At 48.2% G+C, this 23,677-nt stretch overlaps 10 protein-coding genes across 10 annotated transcripts; 8 read left to right on the top strand and 2 right to left on the bottom strand.

Moving 5' to 3' along the window:
- The first annotated feature begins 707 nt into the window (after nucleotides 1-707).
- HD556DRAFT_1396675 (uncharacterized protein) lies at nucleotides 708-2,887 on the top strand. The gene is made up of 2 exons (XM_041303709.1): nucleotides 708-1,297; nucleotides 1,470-2,887. The coding sequence occupies exons 1-2, from the start codon at nucleotides 966-968 to the stop codon at nucleotides 2,626-2,628; spliced, it is 1,491 nt and encodes a 496-aa protein (XP_041156675.1). The 5' UTR covers nucleotides 708-965; the 3' UTR covers nucleotides 2,629-2,887.
- A 122-nt stretch (nucleotides 2,888-3,009) lies between these two features.
- HD556DRAFT_1243540 (Metallo-dependent phosphatase-like protein) lies at nucleotides 3,010-4,509 on the top strand (the record flags this gene model as incomplete). Its single annotated transcript, XM_041298388.1, has 8 exons — nucleotides 3,010-3,029; nucleotides 3,183-3,306; nucleotides 3,367-3,457; nucleotides 3,521-3,807; nucleotides 3,869-3,944; nucleotides 4,023-4,212; nucleotides 4,281-4,359; nucleotides 4,459-4,509. 8 exons carry the CDS (start codon nucleotides 3,010-3,012, stop codon nucleotides 4,507-4,509), a joined length of 918 nt encoding a protein of 305 aa, XP_041156674.1.
- Nucleotides 4,510-4,526: 17 nt separating this feature from the next.
- HD556DRAFT_771164 (uncharacterized protein) lies at nucleotides 4,527-5,465 on the top strand. The gene is made up of 2 exons (XM_041311579.1): nucleotides 4,527-5,233; nucleotides 5,311-5,465. The coding sequence occupies exons 1-2, from the start codon at nucleotides 4,890-4,892 to the stop codon at nucleotides 5,420-5,422; spliced, it is 456 nt and encodes a 151-aa protein (XP_041156673.1). The 5' UTR covers nucleotides 4,527-4,889; the 3' UTR covers nucleotides 5,423-5,465.
- Nucleotides 5,466-5,776: 311 nt separating this feature from the next.
- Nucleotides 5,777-9,300, top strand: HD556DRAFT_1538151 (uncharacterized protein; the record flags this gene model as incomplete). The annotated part of the gene is made up of 11 exons (XM_041309682.1): nucleotides 5,777-5,798; nucleotides 6,033-6,101; nucleotides 6,155-6,401; nucleotides 6,462-6,722; nucleotides 6,910-7,044; nucleotides 7,133-7,409; nucleotides 7,509-7,581; nucleotides 8,104-8,117; nucleotides 8,162-8,834; nucleotides 8,957-9,154; nucleotides 9,266-9,300. The coding sequence occupies 11 exons, from the start codon at nucleotides 5,777-5,779 to the stop codon at nucleotides 9,298-9,300; spliced, it is 2,004 nt and encodes a 667-aa protein (XP_041156672.1).
- Nucleotides 9,301-9,717: 417 nt separating this feature from the next.
- HD556DRAFT_770988 (protein-tyrosine phosphatase-like protein) lies at nucleotides 9,718-11,553 on the bottom strand. Its single transcript, XM_041311578.1, has 6 exons — nucleotides 11,387-11,553; nucleotides 11,083-11,336; nucleotides 10,962-11,015; nucleotides 10,714-10,906; nucleotides 10,276-10,655; nucleotides 9,718-10,216 (listed from the first exon to the last, which is right to left on the bottom strand). Exons 1-6 carry the CDS (start codon nucleotides 11,449-11,451, stop codon nucleotides 9,915-9,917), a joined length of 1,248 nt encoding a protein of 415 aa, XP_041156671.1. The 5' UTR covers nucleotides 11,452-11,553; the 3' UTR covers nucleotides 9,718-9,914.
- A 566-nt stretch (nucleotides 11,554-12,119) lies between these two features.
- On the top strand, nucleotides 12,120-14,629 carry HD556DRAFT_1396615 (uncharacterized protein). The gene is made up of 8 exons (XM_041303708.1): nucleotides 12,120-12,342; nucleotides 12,396-12,508; nucleotides 12,566-12,683; nucleotides 12,740-12,814; nucleotides 12,863-13,236; nucleotides 13,284-13,812; nucleotides 13,866-14,223; nucleotides 14,300-14,629. Exons 1-7 carry the CDS (start codon nucleotides 12,309-12,311, stop codon nucleotides 14,216-14,218), a joined length of 1,596 nt encoding a protein of 531 aa, XP_041156670.1. The 5' UTR covers nucleotides 12,120-12,308; the 3' UTR covers nucleotides 14,219-14,223; nucleotides 14,300-14,629.
- A 1,101-nt stretch (nucleotides 14,630-15,730) lies between these two features.
- Nucleotides 15,731-17,057, top strand: HD556DRAFT_770917 (uncharacterized protein). Its single transcript, XM_041311577.1, has one exon. It carries the CDS (start codon nucleotides 15,897-15,899, stop codon nucleotides 16,932-16,934), a length of 1,038 nt encoding a protein of 345 aa, XP_041156669.1. The 5' UTR covers nucleotides 15,731-15,896; the 3' UTR covers nucleotides 16,935-17,057.
- Nucleotides 17,058-17,819: 762 nt separating this feature from the next.
- HD556DRAFT_770911 (uncharacterized protein) lies at nucleotides 17,820-18,767 on the top strand. Its single transcript, XM_041311576.1, has 2 exons — nucleotides 17,820-18,057; nucleotides 18,113-18,767. The coding sequence occupies exon 2, from the start codon at nucleotides 18,129-18,131 to the stop codon at nucleotides 18,663-18,665; it is 537 nt and encodes a 178-aa protein (XP_041156668.1). The 5' UTR covers nucleotides 17,820-18,057; nucleotides 18,113-18,128; the 3' UTR covers nucleotides 18,666-18,767.
- Nucleotides 18,768-18,869: 102 nt separating this feature from the next.
- HD556DRAFT_1311209 (uncharacterized protein) lies at nucleotides 18,870-19,550 on the top strand (the record flags this gene model as incomplete). Its single annotated transcript, XM_041300516.1, has 1 exon — nucleotides 18,870-19,550. The coding sequence occupies one exon, from the start codon at nucleotides 18,870-18,872 to the stop codon at nucleotides 19,548-19,550; it is 681 nt and encodes a 226-aa protein (XP_041156667.1).
- A 517-nt stretch (nucleotides 19,551-20,067) lies between these two features.
- On the bottom strand, nucleotides 20,068-22,703 carry HD556DRAFT_1446844 (uncharacterized protein; the record flags this gene model as incomplete). Its single annotated transcript, XM_041307164.1, has 7 exons — nucleotides 20,068-20,418; nucleotides 20,466-20,783; nucleotides 20,841-21,197; nucleotides 21,247-21,639; nucleotides 21,693-22,032; nucleotides 22,116-22,320; nucleotides 22,382-22,703. 7 exons carry the CDS (start codon nucleotides 22,701-22,703, stop codon nucleotides 20,068-20,070), a joined length of 2,286 nt encoding a protein of 761 aa, XP_041156666.1.
- Nucleotides 22,704-23,677: the final 974 nt, after the last annotated feature.

Raw genomic sequence — 23,677 nt, 5'->3', positions numbered from 1 at the left:
TGTTTTAGAGATCAGCGAAGTCAACGGCGACCTGTTATGACAAGTTGTTATGAACTTGTAACTTTGCATGACATTTTTGTGGAGTGGTAGGATGCACTAGTGGTCAGAAGGATGTAATTTAGTATCCATGGTAAGCTGGCAACCCGAGCGACTTTTGGTTCATTCAGAGAGGGCGCAGTGTTCAGCCGATTACCGTGTGTTGAATGACGAGAAGGGCTTACTAAGTTGTTGCGAACATTGGTTGATCGCGATCGAAACCGTAAATGGATGGTCTGGACGGTCCCGAAAAGAGCATTTTCATAACGGTGCCTGGGGACAGAAATTGAATTGCGTGAAGCGGTTTTTTTGTGCGTAAAGATACGAAGTTTGGGGGGAGAGTGTGCGGGATTTCAACAAACATACTATCTCACGTGGGCGAGGAAGAAATGTCAGTCCAGGCGTCTATTCCACGGTTGATCTGGCAGAACTCAACCTTAGTATAGACTGATCAAAAGGAAGACGATGGTCAGGCATGCAAGCATCGAGGACAATCCAGTGCAAGTTAGTATATCTTATAGAAGCTTGCATATAATAAATGAGATATGAATCTGCAGGACGACGGTGATCAACCCCGGAAGTTTTGTCTAAAACTGCATCCGCTCCGAAATTAATATTCTGTTTTTGGTACGCTTCCGGAAGAAACGGCAAGTGATTATCAACAACTGTATGTTACGAAATGTCAATTCCAAAGTCTAAACGTAGCCCTCAATTGAAATAAAATTGAGGTTCTCCCCATTGGATTCTATCAATATAACAAATATCAGAACATTTATTTGGTGCGACCGCACTTTTTTACGTATTTTCCTCTTGGGCGTCACTGCCTCGACACTTCTTCTCCTCAAAAGCCTGTTCTCCAGTTCCTCCGCAATCCGTACATTCCTATCCTCCGTTTCCTCCCCACCCCTGCAAATTGCTTTTTTGCCCATATGCCCCGTCATACTTCAAAGCATGATTCTGCTAGTTCTCAGATCTATTCTACTCAATACTCTTCTTCTGCACAGTATCTATCTGATTCTAGTCAGTCGGCAGGTCACTCCCCACAGTCACCAACAGCACCTTCTTCTCTTTCTCAGTCTTCCCAATCTTCTGCGGCGGCTAATGGAAAGAAAAAGCACGTCTGTCCGACGTGCGACCGTGGCTTTACTACCAGTGGCCACCTTGCCCGACACCTCCGCGTTCACACAGGTGAACGCAATCATAAGTGTCCCTTTCCTGGATGCGAAACACGTTGTTCTAGGCAAGACAACTTACAGCAACAGTGAGTACTTCTTCTATTCTTTATCGCCGGCCGCTACGTCTATTATTGCCGTACTATCGGTGCCACACAGCAAGTGCACCATTTTGATTCTATCACCACGATCTATTCAACTCATTTTCTCGCTCCATTTCATGCACAACAACTGAGCTTCGTTTTCTTCTTTCTTCTACAGTTACCGCATTCATCTCTCCCCTGGCTCACGACGGAGCTCAAGCTCCGCAACGCGTGCTGCGATCGCCCGTGCCGTGGGCATTAGCGGTTCTGGCACAAAAAATAGCCGAACCGCATCCTCATTGATGTCCTCTGACCACAATTCGTCGGATACTCCCTCTCCTCCACCGGCACTCGAGCACGCAATCCCCCCGGCGCCCGACTCACCCCCACCTTTGGTACAAGCATTTTCTGTACCGTCATATTCAGATAGCCTGCATTCTGGAAGTGTATCAAGTAGATCGCCAACACCTCCCGACAACTCCTTCCCAATGATCAATCAACATTCTCAGTCAATGTCCAACGGTCAAGTCGCATCGCATTCATCACCAATCCAGTCACATTACAGTGACAACACGCCAAGCTATGATGAATCCTCGCAAGCTAATTACGGCTACGTCCCAGCGGGTGTTTCGCAGACTTCCAGTGGACATGCTGTGCATGATCACTCATACGACTATTCTCAGGCATACGGCGAGAAGCCATCCATGTCGCGTATTCATTCTTCCTCTCTTCATCAATCACCCATGGAAAATGTTCACGATGGCTCTCCGCAGTCGTCCGCTCACCTTTCGTCTGTATCATCTCGTCTCTCAATTTCACACATCTCGCATCCACACTCCTATCCTACACAGTATCAGGCAGTCAGCACGCCATCTCCGGAATCACCGCACTCCGTCTCACCGCACTCCCAAATATCTACGCCCAACTACTCAGCCTACCGGGATGACTCGCACGAAGTTGCATCATACCAAAACGGTCCTGGGATATTGGATCCTGTCTCCGATCATTCAAACATATCCAGCAGCTATATGAACACACAAAACAATGTCGTCCACGGATCATATAGTCACTCTCTTATGTCGCATCATTCAAGCATACCGAGATACGACTCGCCACCGCCAGTTCTAGCGCCGATCCAGGACGAGAGGGTGCTTCGTGGGGACATTAGGATTCCTCAGATGCATCATTCAATAACACCGCCCGCCTCACTGTCATACATACATCATTCACAAGTGCCGAGTTCATATCCTTATCATGCTCCGCATGTCGGCCTGGGTCAAAGCGCTTGGAAGGCAGATAACGTTCTGCGAGCGCGGCCCTCAACGGGCTATGTATAACACCTTGTTTCATGTTTGCTGTTGTAAATTTCGTATTTTATAGCTGTCTCGTAACCGGATTTTTTTCTGCTCCCGTCGACGTCTGTGTTTCGTGTATGGATTACTATCGTGCATTTTCTGCTATCTCTAGAGCAGTTGTTACGCTGCTTGGTACCACGCCGCCACTGCACACATACCATATACCTGCGTATCTAAACTGCATATACATACTTTGTACATTATGTTGTTCATAGGAATTGCATCGTGGATTCCGAGCCGATTTGACGTGGCAGTACTGAGGCAATAACAGTGCCTTGATGTGACGTTGTTCCCACGGTGCACACGTACTACAACTTGTTGTCGAAGGCCCATCCGAGTCGACGGTCTATCAGATAGGTTGCAATGCCCAGCGATCTCGACAGGTGAGAATCTCACTTTTTTTTGTCACAACTTGTTCTCAAAGTACCGCAACAACGTGTATTTGGCGATCAAAAACCGTCTTCTGTGCATTGCGTTATCCAATGTGCACGACACACGTCCGGCCGCTGCGTACTTCTCGCCCATTGATCTTACAGGCAAATAGACCAGCTTACACGATGTGAACCCATATCCGAGGAACAGGTCAAACGGCTTTGCTTCAAGGCCCGTGAGATCCTAATAGAAGAAGCAAATGTCCAGGTCGTGGACTCTCCTGTGACGGTGAACGCATTCGATTCCATCCTCTCCTAGGCTAATACTTATTCTGCTGTTCTGATTAAGATCTGCGGCGATATCCATGGGCAGTTCTTTGATCTTATGGAATTATTCAAGGTAGGCGGGTTTTGCCCGGAGACGAACTACCTTTTCATGGGTAAGTACAGCGCCCTGGTGCGTTTCAATCGGCCGTCGAATATTTAATGTCCCGTTGTCACAGGTGATTTCGTGGATCGCGGCTTCTACAGTGTTGAAACGTTTCTGCTCCTCCTGGCCCTCAAAGTCCGCTATCCAGAACGAATTACGTTAATCCGGGGCAACCACGAGTCACGACAGATCACACAGGTATATGGGTTCTACGACGAATGTCAGAGAAAATATGGCAGTACCAACGTGTGGAGATGGTGTTGTGAGGTGTTCGACTATCTCGCGTTGGGCGCGATCGTGGACGGCAGAGTTTTCTGTGTCCATGGCGGACTGAGTCCAAACCTGCAGGCCATTGATCAGGTGCGTTTACTATGTTTACATTGCTCCGTGTCGCGCACGCGTTTCTTAGCTCTGCCTTTAGATACGCGCTATTGATCGAAAACAGGAAGTCCCCCATGATGGTCCAATGTGTGACCTCCTTTGGTCCGATCCAGACGGTATGTATCTCCTTAAGTCTTGCTTAGGCATGCTCGATGGCAATGTCTGCTCACACAATATGTCTTTCTTTCAAACAGATATAACTGGATGGGGCCTATCTCCGCGGGGCGCTGGCTTTCTTTTCGGCGCTGACATTACCAAAACCTTCGCGCACCATAATTCTATTGACCTCATCGCCCGGGCCCATCAATTGGCCATGGAAGGATATAAGCTCATGTTTGACAACATGATAGTGACGGTGTGGAGCGCACCGAATTACTGTTATCGGTGAGTTATGATCAAATGGGCACCCTGCATGGGTCTCCGCTTTCGTAACCTATCATGTTTTATGACAGGTGTGGTAATGTAGCTTCGATTCTCGAGCTAGATGAACGCCTTGCTCAAGAATACAAAGTTTTTCAACATGCGCCCTCGGTAAGTTCCTTGCGGTTTGATCTCCCCCAAAAGGCGATATGCGGGGATGAAATCTTGCATTTCATCCAGCGCTGTGATCTGATCATGTCGTGCCACTAGGATGTACGCTCTATCCCGGCAAAACGACCTCCTGCGGACTACTTCCTTTGAATGGGAATTTTTACCTTTCTGATTAGAAGGTTTCTCTCTTAGCAACAACTGCCTGCCTGTCTACCGCGTGTCTTGGGCATGCCATAAACGCGACTTTCTCATCAAACGGTGCATTTAAACCGTCCGTTGCTTCTAAGGACCGTGTGGGCGTAGCGTGGTTGGCTGGAGGCGCAAGATGGAGGTCAACAGAGTGCCTGGCTTTATCTCAATCCCCTGTGGATCCTCGTCGATCTTCGTTCACCAGTTTAGAGACGCCCAAAAGCATGACGTATAGTGACCGCCAAACTTCAAGTAGAGCAAATAACCATATAATTGCACCGTAAGCGCTTAACCGTCTGATTTGTGTGCTTAGTGTCTTTAAATAAAGGCCTCGTTGTGAGATGTCACCTCAGCTCACTTCATCATGTCTCCAAGGGGCCAGACTGCGTCGCACCGGGCCACCGCACGCTAGCACCTATATGTTCATGCTAGTTTTTTTATCCTCTAGGACTGAAAGTTTTGGTGCCCGGCGGTCTATGGTTGTCAAGTGTATTTTTGTAGTGCGATCCCGTCGACTCCCGTTTATTACCGTGAACCCCGAGTCCCCCGACCGACGATGTCGCTTCGAGTCCTCTTACGCACAATCATCAATCAGCGCGCTGATGCTGTGCCTATACTTTAAGTTGTTTTCACTTTTTTTTTTTGATCTCACTTACGCAACATTTACGTTTTGTTGCGCAACCTTGTAAGTGGTCACGACGCGGTCTCGGCATTGTGTATTTTGGTGAGGCGGTGACTTACCTCATGGATCTTGTAAACCAGGGCTCAATCAATTGCTTGTCGATCAATCAACCCTACGTCAAGCGATGTCAACGTCAAGGCATACATAAATACTTTCGTCATCTTACGCCTCCCCGCGCTCTTTGTCTCGTGATCCTCTCACCTGCCTCAGCCTATCTCAAAGTTTTGTCTGCTATTTTGTAGGCAAAAAATTGGTTGTCCTTTTTCGGTTCCGTGCCATCATCTTTTGTGAGTGGTTGTACCGTGATGGGGCCTTGAACCTAATCGTGTTTTGTACCCATTAGTTTAGTAGGGCTCTCATAGTCATTAACTTGAAGCGCATCTGTGCTCGCATCGAGTCGCTCGTCCCTGGATAGTAAAATGTTAACTTGAGCTTTGCTGCATTTAGGCTTGTGGGTGGCACTCCTCAATGTATTGTCTCTTCCGCTGTCACGGTTGTGGGTGCCAATAAACTTTTTGAAGATGAATTGGTCTTGAGATATGTAATATGCTTGAATCATTCTGGGGTTGTGTGTGCTGTGGAGCGGTTGTCTCTATGGTTGCGCTCGACGTTCGGTCCCGAGCGTTAAACGTTGCGGCGATTTTCTTGTTAGCTGTCTGTCTCCCCGATCGTCCTGTGGGGTGGTATGGGTCGGTACCGCTCAAACTGTTGCACGCTCGGCCCACCATTTCCCTGATGGATGTATCTACAATGATTGGGAGTCTATGCTAGCTGTGACTGATTCTTTCCACCTGATTACTAGATCCCACAACTAGCCAGATTTCTTATGAGGTAACTGTAGCGGAGGCAGCTGCGTTTATTATATTCTTTGGTACGTCTCCAGTACATGAATGATTGCCGTTTGCTAAAGTATCTTTCTTTTAGCTTTCATCTACTACGATACCATCGTCTCGTATGCGATCATCCAAGCTATCCGTGGAAAGGGAATCTGGATGTCTTCCATCGCTGCAGCAAGTGAAGCCCCTAGCCCTCCTCTAACTCCAGCCTTGCCTGTGGCTCGGTATACTGCAGTTCTCGGCGGTCAAGCTCCATATACTACGTATGGAGACTACTCTCACAATGCTCGCCTACAGCTGTACAACAGCTATTCCGCCCAGCCCCTAGATCTACAGTACTACAACTGTGCTCCCGGTTCCTCTGCTTTAATGAACACTTAAACCCCTCCTGGCAGAGATTACCCAGCCTCCCCTTGGCAGATATTACCCCCTCCTGGCAGATATTACCCAGCCCTATCAGGCAACGCGCCCCTCTCACCCCAGCCCAATCACACCCCATACCCCGCCGCCAATCAGGGCCAGATCCTTCCCGGCGGATATCAGAACAGCCACACTATGGGATCAGCCATGCGGTCCAGTCTGAAGGAAGTGGTGGTAATATCCGCGACGGAGGACGTTTATGCGTTGGTCCACGAGAGGGCAGGAAGCTTTGGTTTGTGCTTCAAATTCATTCCCCCATGTATGCTTTGTTCCATTTGCATAATTGATTTACCCTTGCGACAATCGCTCGTATTGATACCGAGGAGTTGCTCCTACACACGATTTGCCACAACTGATTTGATGGAATATGCTTCTTGCGTCCATGCCATGCGGGCGCTGATAGGTATTCTTTGAATCCTTCAGGCAAGTCTCGCATAATCGAAGTTGGGTATCATCTTCTTATGATGCGCTGGTAACTTGCGAAGGAGTTGTTCTGCGTCGGGCGCGGAACTCCGTCAGAGCGAGAGACGGTGTCAGTAGAACCATCGGTCACCCAGTGTAAGTCAAACACGTCAAATTATTTGTCTGAGTTGAAAGTCACCATGTGCATAACATCTCTTTTAGTAGTTGTGATGACTGATTCTAGGCCCCTTGATCGAGAACTCGGAGGATTATACAAGTGGCCACGAGAGTGTCCTCGCGTGAGCTGGCAAGACGTGCCGCATCGACAACTTGAAGACCGAACTAGACTTCCAAAACTCGATACGCTCGATCGATATTCTGGTGACAAATTATCGCAACGCACACATCCTCATTGTTTACCTCACGGACTCGCTCGGAGTGGCCCGAGTCTTCCTCGGTGTAGCTCACTTGACGACGAGGTAGAATGGATTTTTATAGGTCATCCAGACTCCAGAGATGTGGTAAGTGAGGAGTTCTAACTTCTGCATCAGTTCATTGGAGCCTTGCAACCGGGGTGCAGTTGTTGCCAAAATGAAATCCTTGGAAGGTCATATATATAGCGAGATGAGATTACCCGTGAAAGCGCATGCGTCATTTTGCAGACGCGATTTGTGGACGGGCACTGCAGGCCTGGTGTGCTCCACTGGGATTTACCAGACTTTGAATCCCGTTTGATACATTCCATAGAGACAAGTTATTGATTGATTTGTGCCATGACAATATTCAATCATTTTACTGCTAGAGTGAACTTTGACATTGAATTTCGCGTAATATTATGTTTGATTCGTTAACGTACGCCGTCGCGTGTCTGCAACATCCACACAAATTTTAGCCGCGTAAATCTGAACTCTGTTGCCATTGCGCTGCTTCAGTTTTTTTTTCGGTATCACCGCACAAAAGAGTACCATGCCTGCTTCCTCATCCCAGATATTCTAAAATACATTTTCTCTGACATCTCTGACTTGGGCACGGACGGTCGTTTACATGATTGATATCACGGCTGATCTCAACCTAATCCTTGAAGGAGTGGCGCGACGTTCTCTAGCTGCTCTATCTCGTGTTTGTCGTGCCTTCAAAAACATAGCCTTAGATGTGCTATCGGTCGAGCTGGAGAATTTTAAACCGCTTTTCATTGTGGCAGGAGACCTATGACAGGTGATAGGAAGCTGGTACGTGCTACCTGCCCTCTCAACCTCTTTATGTCAACTTCCAGCTCCCACAGAAACATATAATCACTGCGGATTGGTCGGCCTTCGAGCAATATGCATCTCGGGTGCAAGTTCTGGGAGACATGAATTCAAGTCTTTTCGGAGGCATAGTCGTACATGCTATGATAGGGTTTTCTTCGCGCTCGCTGTTGGTACTTAACCTTCGAGGATTCAGATGCGGAGAAGGTCCTCATAGTTTTCTGCATGCATACGTTGCCGCCTGGATCCTAGCCTCGGGACGCTTTGCCTGCGTCTGGCATCTAAGGAAGAAGAGTGGTATCAGGTCTCAGCAGATACCATGTTTAGAAGTCGTGGAAACACATGCGACGTCTCCTCAAGTCAGCGAGCTCGCTCTCTATGGATTCACGCACCTGCAGGAAGTATCACCTGCCTTGTTCAGCAACAACGCTTTATCTTGTCCCAGAGGTCTCGTTGGCCTTCAAGTATTGGACATCCGGATTGCAGTACCTCTCACCCGCGTCAAGTCTCAATTTCGTACCTTCAGCCTCGACACATTAATTGTCCACTCGTTCGATTTGTTCTTGAGCGGTAGCCTGATAGAAGGCTGGGTGATTCTATGCAGACGGCCGCAGCTGGTATCCGAACATCATGGAACTGCCGTCCAGCGCTCCCTGCGCAAGATGAGCGTCGAGTTCTCTGGAGCGCATCCTACTAGACGTACCCAAGAGCGTTGAACACATCGACTATGCACCGAGCGCCGGACACCCCTCATGCACTTCTTCGGCCTCCAAAAGGTCAATCTTGTGTGGCTTGAAGAGGATGGTATTTGATGCCACGAGGATCGATCTGCCTACGGCTGAGAGAACCAGGAGGGGGAGTTGCAGCTGCCTTCGAACAACCATTGTCAGTCGCGGTCGTGCTTGTTGAGCTCGAGGAGGGGGGTTTGGACCAAGATGCACGGCAGACCAAGTGGGAAGAGGTACCGGCGTACAGTGGTGTTCTCACCTTGGTCAGGTGGCAGGCCTCAAGGGTTGCATGTGCGCGTTTAATCCAAACGCTATGGGCATGGAGTTACGGAGAAGGTTGACCTGCAGAGTCACTCGTCAAGTGTTTTTCTAGGTGATCATTGTAATACCTTGCGATATTAGACGTGGAGCTTGACACAGCCGTGACGCAGGACTGATGCCGCTGGTCTGATGTAGTGCCGATTCTGCATAGAGGTTTGGGACGAACTTAGCAAGAGAGCGTCGCCATATTTGCAGGTTGGACCGGGAACCAGGGATGCTGACACCAATGCGGGGCCACTCGCAAGTAATCGCTGTATGGTTTTGAACAGTGGTTTCTATTGTGGGGTGAGTATTTGTATGCTTCCAGTACCAACAGCACCAACCATACGGTGACATCGGTTTCTAAGCTAGCAGCTAGTGACACACGGATACCAGAAAGATTAAAATTGCTCAAATGACATTACCGATGGCTAGGTAAGCGCGCAAAGGACCTGAAAGGTCTTGCACGACGATACGGAGGGGATGGTTGGGGAAGAGGAAGAGTTATACAGGAAGGGTGCGTGATGGTACGCTAGAGAGGGCATGGAAGGAATGCCGAGGAAGGAGGCGTAAAAGGCCTTGTACTCAGCTTGGTACATGTAGATGGTAAGTGGTAAGTATGTGGCCTGGGTTTTACATACACTAGATTCTCAATTGTGGGATAGACACCGATATGATAAACTGTTCATGAACCAAGGGAATGGTATAATCAAATGAACAAGCATGTTAAACAGCAAATACTAGAACCGAGCTATGTGCGCGCAGCGCCCACGCTCGTCGAAGTCGACTGAAACCGTGCCAGCACCTCGCTGAGGGCTGCAAAATCGAACACCTTCGCCTCCCTCGCAAGTGTCATCGTCGTGGTCGCAAGCAATAATGTATCGTGTCGGGTCGTGGTAGTAGATTTCTTCTTTGAGGAAGGCTTACCGGCCTGAGTGCCTCCCGAGATCCATGCTTGGACAAGGGGGTTGTTGGGCGTTGGAACATATTTGCACGCTGCAAAAAGGTCTAGATGGCGGTAGAAGTTGTCTGTGGGATTATACAATGGAAGCGCTGGAATAATACACGCGTAAACACGTATGCTTGATAAGTGTCCAAAGTTTGAGACTTACCAGATTCAAGAAGTCCGAGTGCTTGACGTGGTGATACATGACGCGTGAACATAACTGGTTGACAGCCATGTAGAAAGTATATCAAAGGAAGAGAGAGAAACCACTTACAATAGGCACAAACTACGATACAAGCTCTGAGCTCGACGCGGCACTGAACGAGCACTTGGCCTCCGTTGGTGATGGCGTCACCAATAAATTTACATGCTGTCGGAAGCTCAAGCAACAAAGCTTCGCGACCATTATTTGGGATATCAATAAAACAGTGATTAAACAGAGGAAGATCTGGCTTCGGAAGTTGTGCAGATGAGATGGAAAGCACATGTGTCATGCCCAAGTCCAAAAGAAGTGATTCGGCAGCATCAGGATCTCCCGGGAAGTCACTGGGTATGAAAAAGCGTAAACTGCAATGCGGTGCAACTACACAATCGAGTTCCGCACCTACTAAGGTATAATTGATCTCGTATCACGGGTACGGTGTCGGCAATCAGGTCGAGATATTTAGATACTTCTCGTTTTTGCCTGCGCTTCCAGGCGATATACTCGCTGTTTGTGCATGAAGGCTTATAACGGCACTCGCCGAAAGCAATCAACTGCTTCATGAATCCATAATTGGGGTGAATTTTTGGTCGACCTGTGTAGCCGAACGATCATGAGTCCAATGAAATAAGTGGGCGGTCGAATCTTACGTTTTCGTACGTATTGTATTGCTGCATGAGCAGATAGCCGTTGGGTGGACATTACTTGACACGCGAGAGCCAAACTAAGTGCTCCACAAAGAAAGCAAGGACCAAAATGACGTAAACTTACGGTAGGCACAGACGACAGTGGGGCTTCTTGAGACGCCCATGGCACAATGAACTAGAACCTTTCCCCCTTGGTCCAAAGCATTTTGAATGAAGCCGCATCCCCGAGGTAGATGTATAAGGAGATCTTCGTACTCTGAGTCTTGCACGGGTATAGTGAGGTGGTTGTGGTCTGTAGACGAATACTCGGTGCAGACTGAAAGAATATGTGTTATTCCAAGTCTCTTGCGTACATCGGTTGATAGAGCGGCTGAAAGACTGAGGTCTATGTCAGATAAGGTCATAGTACTGAACGACTGGCTGCATACTTTCCAATATAAACATTGTCAGCAATGATCGGGTCTATCGAGATTGGTACATCTGACCAAGTCATGCTTGGTGAGTAGGTGAAGGAACGGAGAGAAGGGAAGGGAAAGGCGGAGCTGGCCAACTAATATGATGCCAACGTTTATACCAGGGCCGGTATGGAACCGGTGGAAGGTTGATCACAGGTTCTGATCGTTTTTGGGTTTTGCAGATGCCAGAGAGAGTCATCATATCGGAAATTGCCGTTGCACCCGGAGCATGCACCGTGTGAATGTTGCATAAGTGCACTCTACTCCTCCCAGACCCACTGGTCGCCCGCGCGTATATCGCTCATGGGTACTAGTTTGAATACAGCTGGCATCAGAACTGGAATTATTAGAGCAAACGTACTGCAATTTTTGCGTTGAGTCGGATCTTGGTTGATAGCGATATCTTGGGCTCTTTCTGCCTCACCCATTGGTATAATTCCCTCAGCGCATTCATTGCCAATTGATACAACTTTTTCCACGGAGCCGAGCAAAAAGCGAATGATACTCACGTACTAACGGCGCGGATGTTCTCATTCTTCACGAGGACTTGCTTCTATGATGAAAGGCTCAAGTAGTAGAGCCACCGCTGGTGGACATATTTGGGAATGATGCAGTGTGTCAGTGAAGCCGCGGCGCCGTCTGTGGAGTTCAGATACGAATCATATAAGTTCGAGCCGACCCTTGTTAACTGCGCCTTCGAGTAACAATATGAGACAGCTTGAACTGTACTCTGTAAACCCTATTTTTGTGCGACCATACACCCCTGCGGGCCGGCGCGCGCCGCCAAGTTAGGTTTTCGAACCCCGCTCTAAGTCCTAATGCAGACAATTCCACCTTCAAACATTTGAAGTTAACGCCCGTACGACAAGCTGTTCTTCCATTAAACGCACAAGAGATGTCAAAGAGGCGGGTAGCTTACTACTATGATGGTGTGCTCATTGTAAAATCCACACTTTTTATTCCTAACGAACCAATACCACAGGCGACACCGGTTCATATACGTACGGTCTTGGTCACCCCATGAAACCGCATCGAATGCGCGTCACGCATGATCTTGTATCAGCCTATGGAATGCTCGATAAAATGCACGTTCTGGTATGCCTTACCCCCTGAACCATGTATTCTTCTGTTAAGAAAACAGCACATGCGTAGCGTCCAAAACGCGCTACTCCTGAAGCTATGACAGCTTTTCATACGGACGAGTACATAAATTTTCTAAATCGCGTGACGCCAGAGACCGCAGAAGAGTTAACTTATCATGGCACCCGTTGTGAGTACCAGCGATTCCTCTTTGACGCACTTGTTACCCATGACATACCTCCACAGTTCTGATGGGCGAAGACAACCCTGCATTTGAAGGTGTCTTCGAGTTCTGTTCAATATCAGCCGGAGGCTCAATATGTACGACTATGTCACTTTACCTGCACGTTCTGCACTGACATTTTTCAGCTGCTGCACAACGAATATCTTCAGGAGCCGCAGATATCTCTATCAATTGGGCAGGCGGTCTCCATCACGCGAAGAAACGGGAGGCATCAGGCTTCTGTTATATTAATGACATTGTACTGGGTATATTGGAGCTCCTGAGGACATACCCCCGCGTTCTGTACATCGATATCGACTGTCATCACGGAGATGGCGTAGAGGAAGCATTTTACACCACAGACCGCGTCATGACCTGCTCATTCCACAAATTTGGGGAATATTTTCCCGGCACCGGTACCCAGGAGGATCGAGGAAGAGGAAAGGGGAGGAACTACACGGTGAATATCCCCTTGAAGGACGGAATTACAGACGAGGCTTTCAAGAGGGTGTTTGAACCGGCGAGTACTTGTCAAGTATTCATCTACTTCCGCTAACACCGCATCAGATTATAAATAAGATCATGGAAATTTATCGACCTGGTGCAGTCATCTTACAGTGTGGAGCGGACTCTCTTGCAGGGGACAAACTTGGATGCTTCAATCTGACTATGAATGGACATGCTCACTGCGTCCAGTATCTGCGCGCCTTCAATGTCCCACTCATCCTTCTTGGAGGCGGAGGATATACAGTGAAGAACGTTGCGCGGACTTGGACATACGAGACTGCATGTGCTCTCGGCATTCAAGATGACATTGACCCCAATCTGCCATGGAATGAGTACTTTGAGTGGTTTGGCCCGCGTTACAGGCTCGAGGTACCGGAGAACAATATGGATGACTTGAATGTACGGGATGGAAGTTTGGACAAAGTGCGCGCGACTGCACTGCAGCAGCTCTCACAATTACCTTGTGCACCCAGTGTCGGGATGCATGAGGTACCAAGGGAAAGTCTGGGGCGGCACCTTGGGTTAGATATCGCTGAAGAAGATGCCGATGAAGACGGTGGCACCGATGATCTAGATCGTCGGCTTGCTCGTAAGCGTCAACCTGTCATCACAGCTTAATAGAGTAAGTCTGACACTCTGCAGAACACTCTCGGTTCGTGTACAAATTACAGGAGCCAGGAGGCTCCGACGAATCGGATGATGAGCGGTACGACTCTGACGGATCTTCATATCGCCGACGGAAGCGCATGAGTATCCTCTCAAATCGTGTCGTCAATGTTGACCCTGACATCGGGAGGGGCCCACCACGGGGACGACGCTTCTTTAAAAGTGCTGTGCGGTGGGACGAGACATATGGCCGTGTCCGGTTGGGTAAGGAGCCGGTACTGGGCTCTCTGAATGGGAGTAGACTGGGGGGGATGATGGATGCGACTGGACGGAGTACCCCAGGTGGAGATGTTACTATGGAGGAGTGGGAAGATGGTACTTCTGTATGATTTAGGTGAGTGGTGTTACAGCCTCCGTTTGTACATTCGCTGTTATTAACTACCTAATCTTAAACGTGACGTTCACCTTAGAGCTTTTGCACTGGTTTAGTGCCTGTTTGTGCTTTAGTACAACATAATATGTAGTCCCACAGGTGCCTTGCAAGTATATCCCTCTTCCAACGCGCTGAAAATTTTCACCTCTTTCAGCTTGCAATTTAAGTGGACTCGATCTAATTGCATACTCACTCGCGCATTCTTCGCTCAAAACAAGGGCTAGAGGTCCATGCAAGGCTGCGATTACATTCCTTATATTTGCCTGCTGGATGGTATCCATGGGAACTCTGTATATCCAAAAAGCAAAATCTAACAGTCATGCGTTCGCAGAGAACCGGGAAGGCTCACGAAGAGCTAGCAGTGATAACACGCGCTACCGCTGAAGCTTTATCCCATATTTTCGTTCACTGTCTCGCGGAAGACGAGTGCTTGTCGCCCACATCGAAGCTGGCATCCTGTTGACCAGAATATGTCGACGATGGAGATTACTGTTAGAACCCCCAGTTTGTGGTGCAGGAAGGATGCGCCATTCGACTTCAGAAGACAGCAGGAACTTCGTTTCCGCATTGAGTCGGACGTATGGCTCAAGCGATTACAAGGATGTCTGCTCTTGTTGGCACTCACCTGTTGCTTTAGCTCAACTGCGATCGAGCTACAATGCCTCCTTCAACCTCACATAACTGAAATCTCATCGTTCTCTATCCATTGTCGCGTGGTTTCTGACAAATTTGACCCCTTGTTAAAAGACCTCACAGCACTCAGGACCAATCATCGATAAGCCGATTACTGAAAAATGTTTTCCGCGACTGCCGCACACTCTGCGCAGTTCCAAACTCGAGAGTCCTATTTCGACCTCAAGCTCTTGCCTTCTTGCGAGCCTGTATGGGCTAACCTGACAATTGTCGAGATCCTCATACATCGCCCAGGCGCAGTGCTCTGCTTGCTGTACCTATGTTCCAAATTCTGCTCGTTAGCGATCCGGATGAGCTCACCACCATCATGCTTGTTCTTCTAAGGGAGCACATCATCAACCGTTCAACGTAAACTCGATGCTCAGGCCGCCTCAGAAACATTTGACATTCGGTCCGTGTTCTAGCTCATCTCAACATCGGAGCAGGAAGATGAGGATGACATACTGTTTGCAACTTGAACAAGAGCGTGACTCTGTCGAAGTGCAGGTATGTAGAAGAGACGCGATCGACGAAAAGGGACTCGACCCTTCAGTGCGTATGGTAGGATTGTGTTGAGTTGCCAAGGAGAGTCGAAGCCTGATTTTTGTGAGTACTTACATACTTATCAAACCAAAACTCAAAATTCAATACTACAATAGGGCGCACAACTCGACATATTCTGCCTTTGGTTATCGTCCACGTGAGAAGAAAATGTCTTGGGGTGTGCCGAGACCACCGGTGAGCGAGATGACCCTCGCGATGGTTCGCTTTGAAACAATGTAAAGTCTCTAAATGTGAATGGGTGGTCTTTTGCTGAAGACCCGCCATGGGCAATTACAATGGCAAGGTGCGTTTGTCGTTGGCAAAGCGTTATAATTTAAATAGGGACGCTACGGTTGACAGAACTTCCAACTTCCCATTTACATTTCCATCTCCAATATCTCAACCTCCTTCGCATTAATATGCAAACAATCCAATCAAACACCGCTTCATCAGAAGCCAATTCTCACAATGCACTTTATTCGCCTATTTGTCGCTTTCCCACCGAAATCCTCTGTCAAATCTTTCTGTACTGCATGCCAGAAGAAGACGAATGGACGCTTGCACCAGATCCTAGTCTGGCCCCCATGCTGTTGACCACAATATGTCGACAATGGCGGGACGTTGCTGTGGACATGCCAAGTCTATGGCGCAAGCTGCGAATGGAAGTCGAGGGTGACTGGCAGAAGAAAGTTGTCTGCTATGAGTCCTACCTCAAGCGATCACGAGGACGTCAGTCATTGTCACTCGAGATTCATGACGAAGACTGGACGGTGCCACGAAGCCTGCTCCAACCATACCTCAATCAGATATCGAATCTAGCTATCGAGTTATTCCCCGGTGCTGATTTCTGTCCAGTGATGGCAGCGGACTTCGGCGGACTTCAGGAGCTGAGCATTTACAATTGTGGTGCTGCAGGAGCCGTCACGCATTCTGTCGCACAATTGCCTCCCAACACGCACAGTCTGACGTTAACGAACGTGTGGCTTACCAAGCCGGAGTTATCTGGCTTCAAACCTCTTGCATGGGCCAGTCTCACAAGTCTTGAGCTCATGGTAGGGGAATTAAACTTGATCCCCTGCTTGCTCCGTCTATGTCCCAATCTCTCGTCCTTGATGATGATGGGAACATTCACGGGGGAGATCGAGACCTCAGAAAGATTGGAGCACACCAAACTTCAATCTTTGTGCATACACGCGGCCTCGCATTTCAACACGAGCGAGAGCCCGCGCAGGTTTTTCGAGCTGTTCGATGCCGTGACACTCCCTGATCTACGGGAGGTCGAGGTTTGCAATATAGGACGATGGCCTCACGAAGAGTTCAAGGAGCTTTTGGGACGGTCAAAGTGTCCCCTAGAACGCCTGTACTTTGACGGTTTTGTGATTAGAAAGAAAGAAGAGCTAGCAGAATACGTCACCCTTTTTCCTTCACTCCAAATAGCGATGTATGGTCGTTATTAACAGACCAAACTCCCCAATTTGGTTTCAAATAGTACATAGCAGTATAGTAGTTGATATGATAGCGGACTTACGATATAGAAGTTAGGGGGTGGTATATAATAGTGCTCGATTTTGTCACATTACGTCATCCACTCCAGTACAATTTCAACATTGCCCCTACGACTCGTTGTGTGCTACCTTGAAGATCAGAGGCGGTTCAACAGCTAATCTCATTTACATCGCCTATGACTATTTTGCCCACTCGTCATCCACCGGTGTGGAGGACGAAGTCACAGCTTGATCAGTTGGTCTCGATGGACCTCCACGAGCAGCCGTGGGTTGCACAGGGTGGTCTGAATATCGAGGAGATATATAGATGATATATCAACACTTGCTTACCCACATGGAACTCATTGCTTTTTGTGCCAGCTAAATCCATGGACCACATGGACCGTGATATCACCCGGGCCATCATCAAGCTAATTCCTCTCTTCATCATCCGAGTCTGAACATCTACCTGGAGGTTCATCATTCGAGCTCGAGATAAGGTCCGCGGTCGTGATAGCCAGCCGAGCAGGTGGCGGGCTCGGGTTAACGGTAGATGGTGGGTTTTTGGTCATCTGTCAAGCCGGTAACTAATTAACTTATTTCTTTCGACTATGCAGTATGTTTGTTCTGATTTATTGATGCCATGTCATTGACGATGACTGGATCTCTATGGAAGACCTCAAAACTTCGTACTCCTGCATATCTTATCCTATCAACCACTCTGCCATCGAGTTCGCAGACCGGCATGGTATCAGCGCCATCATCAAACGACGCCAGGAGCAGTTGGATGCAGCTTTGCAGGAAATCTCGGACCTGGAAAGTTATGGACGGCATTAAAAATACCCACCAACAACTCATCGAAAAGAAGGACGAGATGATCCACCCAGTCCATCAACTTGTCTGCACAAGCGACTTGCATCTGGAGCTTGCCAATATCTTACTTAAGCATTGCCTATGAGCCCCTATACCAGATGTTTGACGGGCATCTACACACAAGTGAAGTTTGTTGCCTCTCTCACATCACCATATCCGCATAGTCGAATTGGATCGTAAATTGGGAACCATTTCCATTGCAACCAGCTGCATATGCGACGTGGTAAGTACATAAGTAGTAATTACATCGTTTTTCCGAATCTCACTTTGCCTTTCAGACTGCAAGCATTCGACATGCACCACTGTCTTCTGCTGACTGAGATCCTCGAAATTATATTTGATTTTGTCTTCAATTCTATGAAAGTGGCTCGCTTCAGAAGTGCTTCCACCTTTCCTGATCTCTTACCATCTTGCTATCATCACGATCGACGCTCTGTCTTCTGTCTCGCACTCACATGCCACGCATTCTATGATATAGCATTAGATCTCCTTTATTCTCACCTGTGCAGCATCCGGCCTCTTATCAAGTCCCTGCCTCACTCGGAATCAGTTTCCTCGGGCACAGCGTCCCTGGTGCTTACATCTGAACACTTCAACTCATCGATTCCCTACGCCGCACGCGTCAAGTCCCTCTTTATGCAATACGACTACTATGGGATTGAATATGCAAACCTCCTTGCAAGTGCGCTTAAAGACACCCTGATATTTCCCAACCTGCGCTCACTTACATGGTGGGATGGGCGCATCACCTCCATCCCAGCTCTCAGCCTCTTCCTACCTACCCTTGAGACCCTCTCCATTAACATCACAGAAATCGCTTCTTGGACCTGAACCAAGTGGCACCCCGACTAGGACCCTGAAACTCAAATTTCAACATCGCGCTCAACAGCGCCAAGGTTGCCAAACGGCGCCTTTGCGCATCCATACTAACTCTTAGACCTTTCTCTTCTATCTAGACATACTCCAGAAAACTCCAAAAACAATCAAATAAGTATATAAACCGTGAACAACACTAACAGACAGACTCTACAGCTCATGGCGCCCACTAAAGCGCCAGAGAAAAAGAACCAGCCAACTACGCTACCTCACACAACTAATCGTAACCCCACCGCCCAAAGGAATCAGATGTTGCAGGATGACATTGAGGCGTTACCGGGAGCAGTCACGGGTTTGGACTCGGCTGAGAAGTATCTCACCAATGTTCTCCTTCGCCAGGCTGACGAACCTCTCTCCCTGCTCCACCTGGTGGGCATCCTTTTCCAAGTCACCCAAATGGCCAAACCCATCCCACTTGCCGTCACCAACGCCATCAGAGCTGTAGCCTTCATTCTCAAACAGCAAGCCGCCTCGGAAATAGCGGACGTAGTCGCCAAAGCGGCAGCCGAACAACTCACGAATTCCCTCTCGACCAACATCGTGAACAGTGTCATAGCAGCTATCGCCCCTCAAGTGGCTTCCATACACACCACTGCAGAATCTTTGATAGGAACGTTGGCGCAATCGAAGCAACTTCACGACGCAATAGAAAGGGAAAAAGAGGAAGAAAAGAATGATCTCAAAACTGCAGCTGAACGCATCGAGGATGCGGTGGACACCCTATACGAATCCATCGAGGACTGCAATAACTCCTACAAGCTCCTCACACCGTCCCTCGAATTCACTCAGGACCGTCTCAACAACCTCGCGACTCAGCTCTCCCAACCCCCACATCAGTAAAACCTCGGGTCTATTTTCGCTAAAGATTTTGAATTTATTTCTATTTTTCCGAGTTTTACCAGGTTTGAGGAACCATTAAGGTGACACGAAAGACACGATGAGAAAATTGAGAAAAATGCCACTCGTCCTCTGAATTCTACTTTGCAGCTCATGAAAGTCACTTATGAGGCATTAACCGACAAAACAAAGTGGTAATAATAGAGAGCAAACGGTATCACATCATCTGGTGGAAAGTGCAAAAAAGTGATGAAAATGGGAACACAAAGTAAAGTACGAAACATTAGCGAAAAGAAGAGTACGAAACGCTAGCGAAAAGAAGGGTGGCGGTGCAGAGAGCGTGAAACGAGACTAAAGACAACAAAAGGCATTATGAGTGGTGGTGGGATAAGCAAAACGCGATAGTATGAACTTGAATCAATGGCAATGATGGAAGCGGACAGCAAGCATGGCGGGAACGAGGTCTATCAAATGATGTTAGCTCATGAATAACGCAAAAAAAAAAAACCAATATTACTAGTTACCAAAGCATGGCACGCCTGTCGATGTCCTCTGATTCGTCATCGCCATTGAGGCGAAGGTACTTCTCGAGGCCAGCACTGCCCGATTTCTTGAGTAACTTCTGCGCTGTTGAAATCATGTCCCTCAAAAAAATGTCCCCCTTTTTCTTTACGCTAGCCAAGTAAGCTTCGGTTACTGACCCCCAGTTGTTGATGGAAAATGCGTGCTCGGTGGTGCTGTAGTTGCCGGTCCACTTGTTGAGGGTCTTCGGTGTGCGCAGCTTGCGCTTCAGTTGTGCAGGACGCATATCGAGGATGTCCACATCAATATCAATGGCACCAGCGCCGAGGCATTTGACAGCACGTTCGAGCTGTCAAATGTGATAAGTCATGATTCTTGTATGGTCAGAATACTTACTGAAGTTGCGCAGAGAGCAAGAACACCAGCCATGCCACTGCCAGCAGCCAATACATCTGTTTTGATGGCGGTGACATGAGCATGTCCAACAATACTGTGAAGATGAGCGGTTGCAAATAACTGTATCATGAAAGGAGACCGGAATGCTTTCATCTTGTCTGAGTAGTCCAAGTCCTCGAAGAGGAACACAAACTCCTCCATAAGCGCTTCGCTAAGGTCTTTTGGATGTGTGTCTTCGTTCCGAGCGAAGAAGTCAATCATAATTGCAAGTCCTGTTGAACCGAAGTTGCTGCGCCACTCTGCCAGACGCTGAGTAGCCTTATTGAGATCACAATGAGTTGGCAATAGTGCTACAAAAAAAATTGCTAGACGCACAACACCAAAGACAGATCCCTGAGCGGTCACCTTGTACTGGAGATCTGGATAAATGACATCAAAAATGCATTGAAGCGCTTCAACAAGAGAGGTATCTGCAAACTGCCAGAGATCATTTTGGCTGCCGGCCCACAGGTAAAGGGTCGAGAGAAAATGTTTGGGCCACCGTTGATCCTGACATTGTGGAGGGAGATCACTGTTCCGGTAGGTTGAGCGTGACTTATATCGCTTCTCGATCCAGTGACCGGGCAATGGAACGAGCACGGGTTTCATATCATCATCGGCAACTTCTTCAGTCTTCACCTTCTTCGCAGGTGGCTTTGTTGTAGCAGCTGCCTCAGAGACAGCGACTGAAGTCTGTTGAAACAAATATAAGTAGCAATAACCGTTAATGAAATAGACTTACTGAAGATGTTACCCGCATGGCCTTCTTCACGACCGCTCCAACACCAGCTGTAAGCGGAGCCTCAAGTTCCTCATCTGAGGACAATAAGTGAAACAAGACCTTGCGCTTCTTGTTATTCGGACGGTGGAATGATAAACCACTGCCACCGTCACTGTCCTCAGACATCTTCGCATCTTCGTTCGGGTTGAAGTCGTCCTCCAGAACCTCCACATCATTCTCCACGTCATCCTCTGCGTCCATTGGATCATTGTCCTCGAAGTCTGTTAGGCCATCATCCTCGAAGTCTGCCTCTATGTCTGATGGCATGGAGGCCTCCACGTCCATTGGCACATTGAGATCAGACTGGCCCTTCGAGCCCATTGTCGCATCATCGGTCCTCATGTTGGTAGTGATCTATATAGTTCACTTTGTATTAGAATCAGTAAGACTACATATGCTCTACGCACCTTAATAAAAGACTTCTTCTCCTTTGTTTTCGAGGCGATTGTTTCAAGGCGTTCCTGGGAATCATCCAAAGTGTCATCGGCAAAGCCGCCAACAAGAACCTCAGGAACAGGTTTGTTAGTAGTAGCAAGATTGGAAGAGACTTTAGGTTGGCGACTGGACTTGGTATTTACACCTGATACAGATGTAACCTGGGTGCTGGGTGGCCCATGCGCCAATGAGAAAGGGGAGGCAGTGGTGCAAGACTTGGAAGCGCTTGAAGCTTTGGACCTCTCATCTGGTGTAACATCAGATACCCAGCCATTGACACGTCCTGCCAATGAAAACTTTAAGTTGGTCGACCTGAATTTTGAGGTTAAGTTAACAAAGAATAGTGTTGATTCGGTAAGCATCAACATGGTTTTGATCAAGTCGAAAAGACGTACTTCGCAGATAACTTTCCTTTCTTGTCTTCGACACGTGGTTCCTGGCTTCTGATTCCTGGCATTGCGATCAAATCTCGGGCATTGTTGATTGCATCTTTTAGTGAGATCTTGCCACGCTTTTGAGTCTTCGACTTCTCACTCATTTCCTCTTGAACATGACTGCTGTCGTCTTGAACATGACCGCTGTTGTCTTGACCACTTTCATCTAGGTCCTCAACAATGTTAGCCCCATGTAAGTGAGCCTCATTTGATGCTTGTGCACTCACCAGCGTTTCCTGTTGTCAGGAGCTTCTTACCAGGCGCTGTTCGCTTCACGACAGGGCGGGCACGAGGTTTCACTGGCTTTGGCTTGTTCACGACGGTGAGTTCCTCCGCCTTTTCCATTTCTTTCTGCATGGCTGCAAGCCGTTGCAGCCCCTCAAGCGCGGCCTGCTCTTGAACTTCGCGCGATTCCTTAAGAATCCGGTTGTCCTCTGCTATCTGGGCCTTAGTCCGTCGCTGACGTCCTTTTGCTGGCAGGTCAGGCAAGCCTGGATGCTTGTTTGCATTCTGTGGGCGAGTGCGTGACTTCTGAGCGGTGTCGGACATTGCTGACGAGTAGCGGATTTGACAGGCTCTATGGCAAGCTTGGGACGGCCAGGGAAATGTAATGAGTGGTCAGTAGAATGGTTGAAGTTGAAAATTGACAACCAATTTGTAAGTTCCGTACTTAAGAACTAACCAAACAAAGTTCGATCGCTAATTCAATTCGCTACTAGCAGGACTCTCTGGTCTGCGCACCTGTAAAGTTGTCCAAACCATCAAGTAAGTCCTGCATTATTCTGTCTTTTCGCGCCATACTTACTTCAAATGTCTACACTTCCAGCCGGTCACATCAACTAGACACATTCTTTGGCTGGCCTGAGCTCAGTCACTTGGAAATCAACTCAACAAAAATGCAGGTATCGATTTATTTCAGCCACGCACTCTTATTGACGCAATCTCAAGTGTCTTCACTTTCTGTGATGCCTGCTGATATTCCACGCATCCAACCACGCCGACGGGACCATAGCGCACTCCAACTCCCATGTGGAACATGTTCAAGATGGTTCAAAAGCTCTGCTGGGCGAACAAAACACCGAATTTCGGCACATCCTGTGATGCCAGTACCGCCTCAAGACAACCATCGAGAATCTCTGGAACCTGTTCCCCGAACACCAAGCCCACACCCATCTCACAATGAAGACAATGAGCGTGATGTCGATGTGGATGGTTACCAGGGCGATATGGACGAACATCTGCGCCAACAATCCCCCCATGCAGACGTCGACACAGAATTTTTTGGGCGTGGTGATCATCTTTATCGCAATTATCACACAGGTCTCAACGGTACGTCAATTTACTGCCTGATACTCTATCTTTAATGAGCGCTATTACAGGTAGACCATGTGATGTAAATGGTGTATTCCTCCCCCCTGGCGCTCCACCTCCATCTCCTGAGAATCTCGCAACCAATGACTGGACGCCTTTTCGAAACCGCACAGAATTTGAAACGGCCGAGTTCCTTTACAAGCACAATCAAA

This window comes from Suillus plorans, assembly GCF_016647745.1.
Source record: "Suillus plorans strain S12 chromosome Unknown HD556scaffold_57, whole genome shotgun sequence".
NCBI classification, from domain to species: domain Eukaryota; kingdom Fungi; phylum Basidiomycota; class Agaricomycetes; order Boletales; family Suillaceae; genus Suillus; species Suillus plorans.
Note: the sequence above shows the minus strand (reverse complement) of the source record. Positions and strands in the feature narration are given on the sequence as shown.

What these genes read in the sequence shown, in the direction of transcription:
- HD556DRAFT_1396675 (XM_041303709.1), top strand. Translation starts at nt 966, where the DNA reads ATGCCCCGTCATACTTCAAAGCATGATTCTGCTAGTTCTCAGATCTAT. An exon ending in CAAGACAACTTACAGCAACA is followed by an intron (nt 1,298 to 1,469) that starts GTGAGTACTTCT and finishes TTTCTTCTACAG; the next exon opens with TTACCGCATTCATCTCTCCC.
- HD556DRAFT_771164 (XM_041311579.1), top strand. Translation starts at nt 4,890, where the DNA reads ATGTCACCTCAGCTCACTTCATCATGTCTCCAAGGGGCCAGACTGCGT. An exon ending in ACGTTTTGTTGCGCAACCTT is followed by an intron (nt 5,234 to 5,310) that starts GTAAGTGGTCAC and finishes CTTGTAAACCAG; the next exon opens with GGCTCAATCAATTGCTTGTC.
- HD556DRAFT_770988 (XM_041311578.1), bottom strand. Translation starts at nt 11,451, where the DNA reads ATGACTTGGTCAGATGTACCAATCTCGATAGACCCGATCATTGCTGAC. An exon ending in GATCAATTATACCTTAGTAG is followed by an intron (nt 10,656 to 10,713) that starts GTGCGGAACTCG and finishes TTTCATACCCAG; the next exon opens with TGACTTCCCGGGAGATCCTG. An exon ending in ACTCGGACTTCTTGAATCTG is followed by an intron (nt 10,217 to 10,275) that starts GTAAGTCTCAAA and finishes GTATTATTCCAG; the next exon opens with CGCTTCCATTGTATAATCCC.
- HD556DRAFT_1396615 (XM_041303708.1), top strand. Translation starts at nt 12,309, where the DNA reads ATGTCAAAGAGGCGGGTAGCTTACTACTATGATG. An exon ending in AACTTATCATGGCACCCGTT is followed by an intron (nt 12,684 to 12,739) that starts GTGAGTACCAGC and finishes ATACCTCCACAG; the next exon opens with TTCTGATGGGCGAAGACAAC. An exon ending in ATCAGCCGGAGGCTCAATAT is followed by an intron (nt 12,815 to 12,862) that starts GTACGACTATGT and finishes GACATTTTTCAG; the next exon opens with CTGCTGCACAACGAATATCT.
- HD556DRAFT_770917 (XM_041311577.1), top strand. Translation starts at nt 15,897, where the DNA reads ATGCAAACAATCCAATCAAACACCGCTTCATCAGAAGCCAATTCTCAC.
- HD556DRAFT_770911 (XM_041311576.1), top strand. Translation starts at nt 18,129, where the DNA reads ATGCACCACTGTCTTCTGCTGACTGAGATCCTCGAAATTATATTTGAT.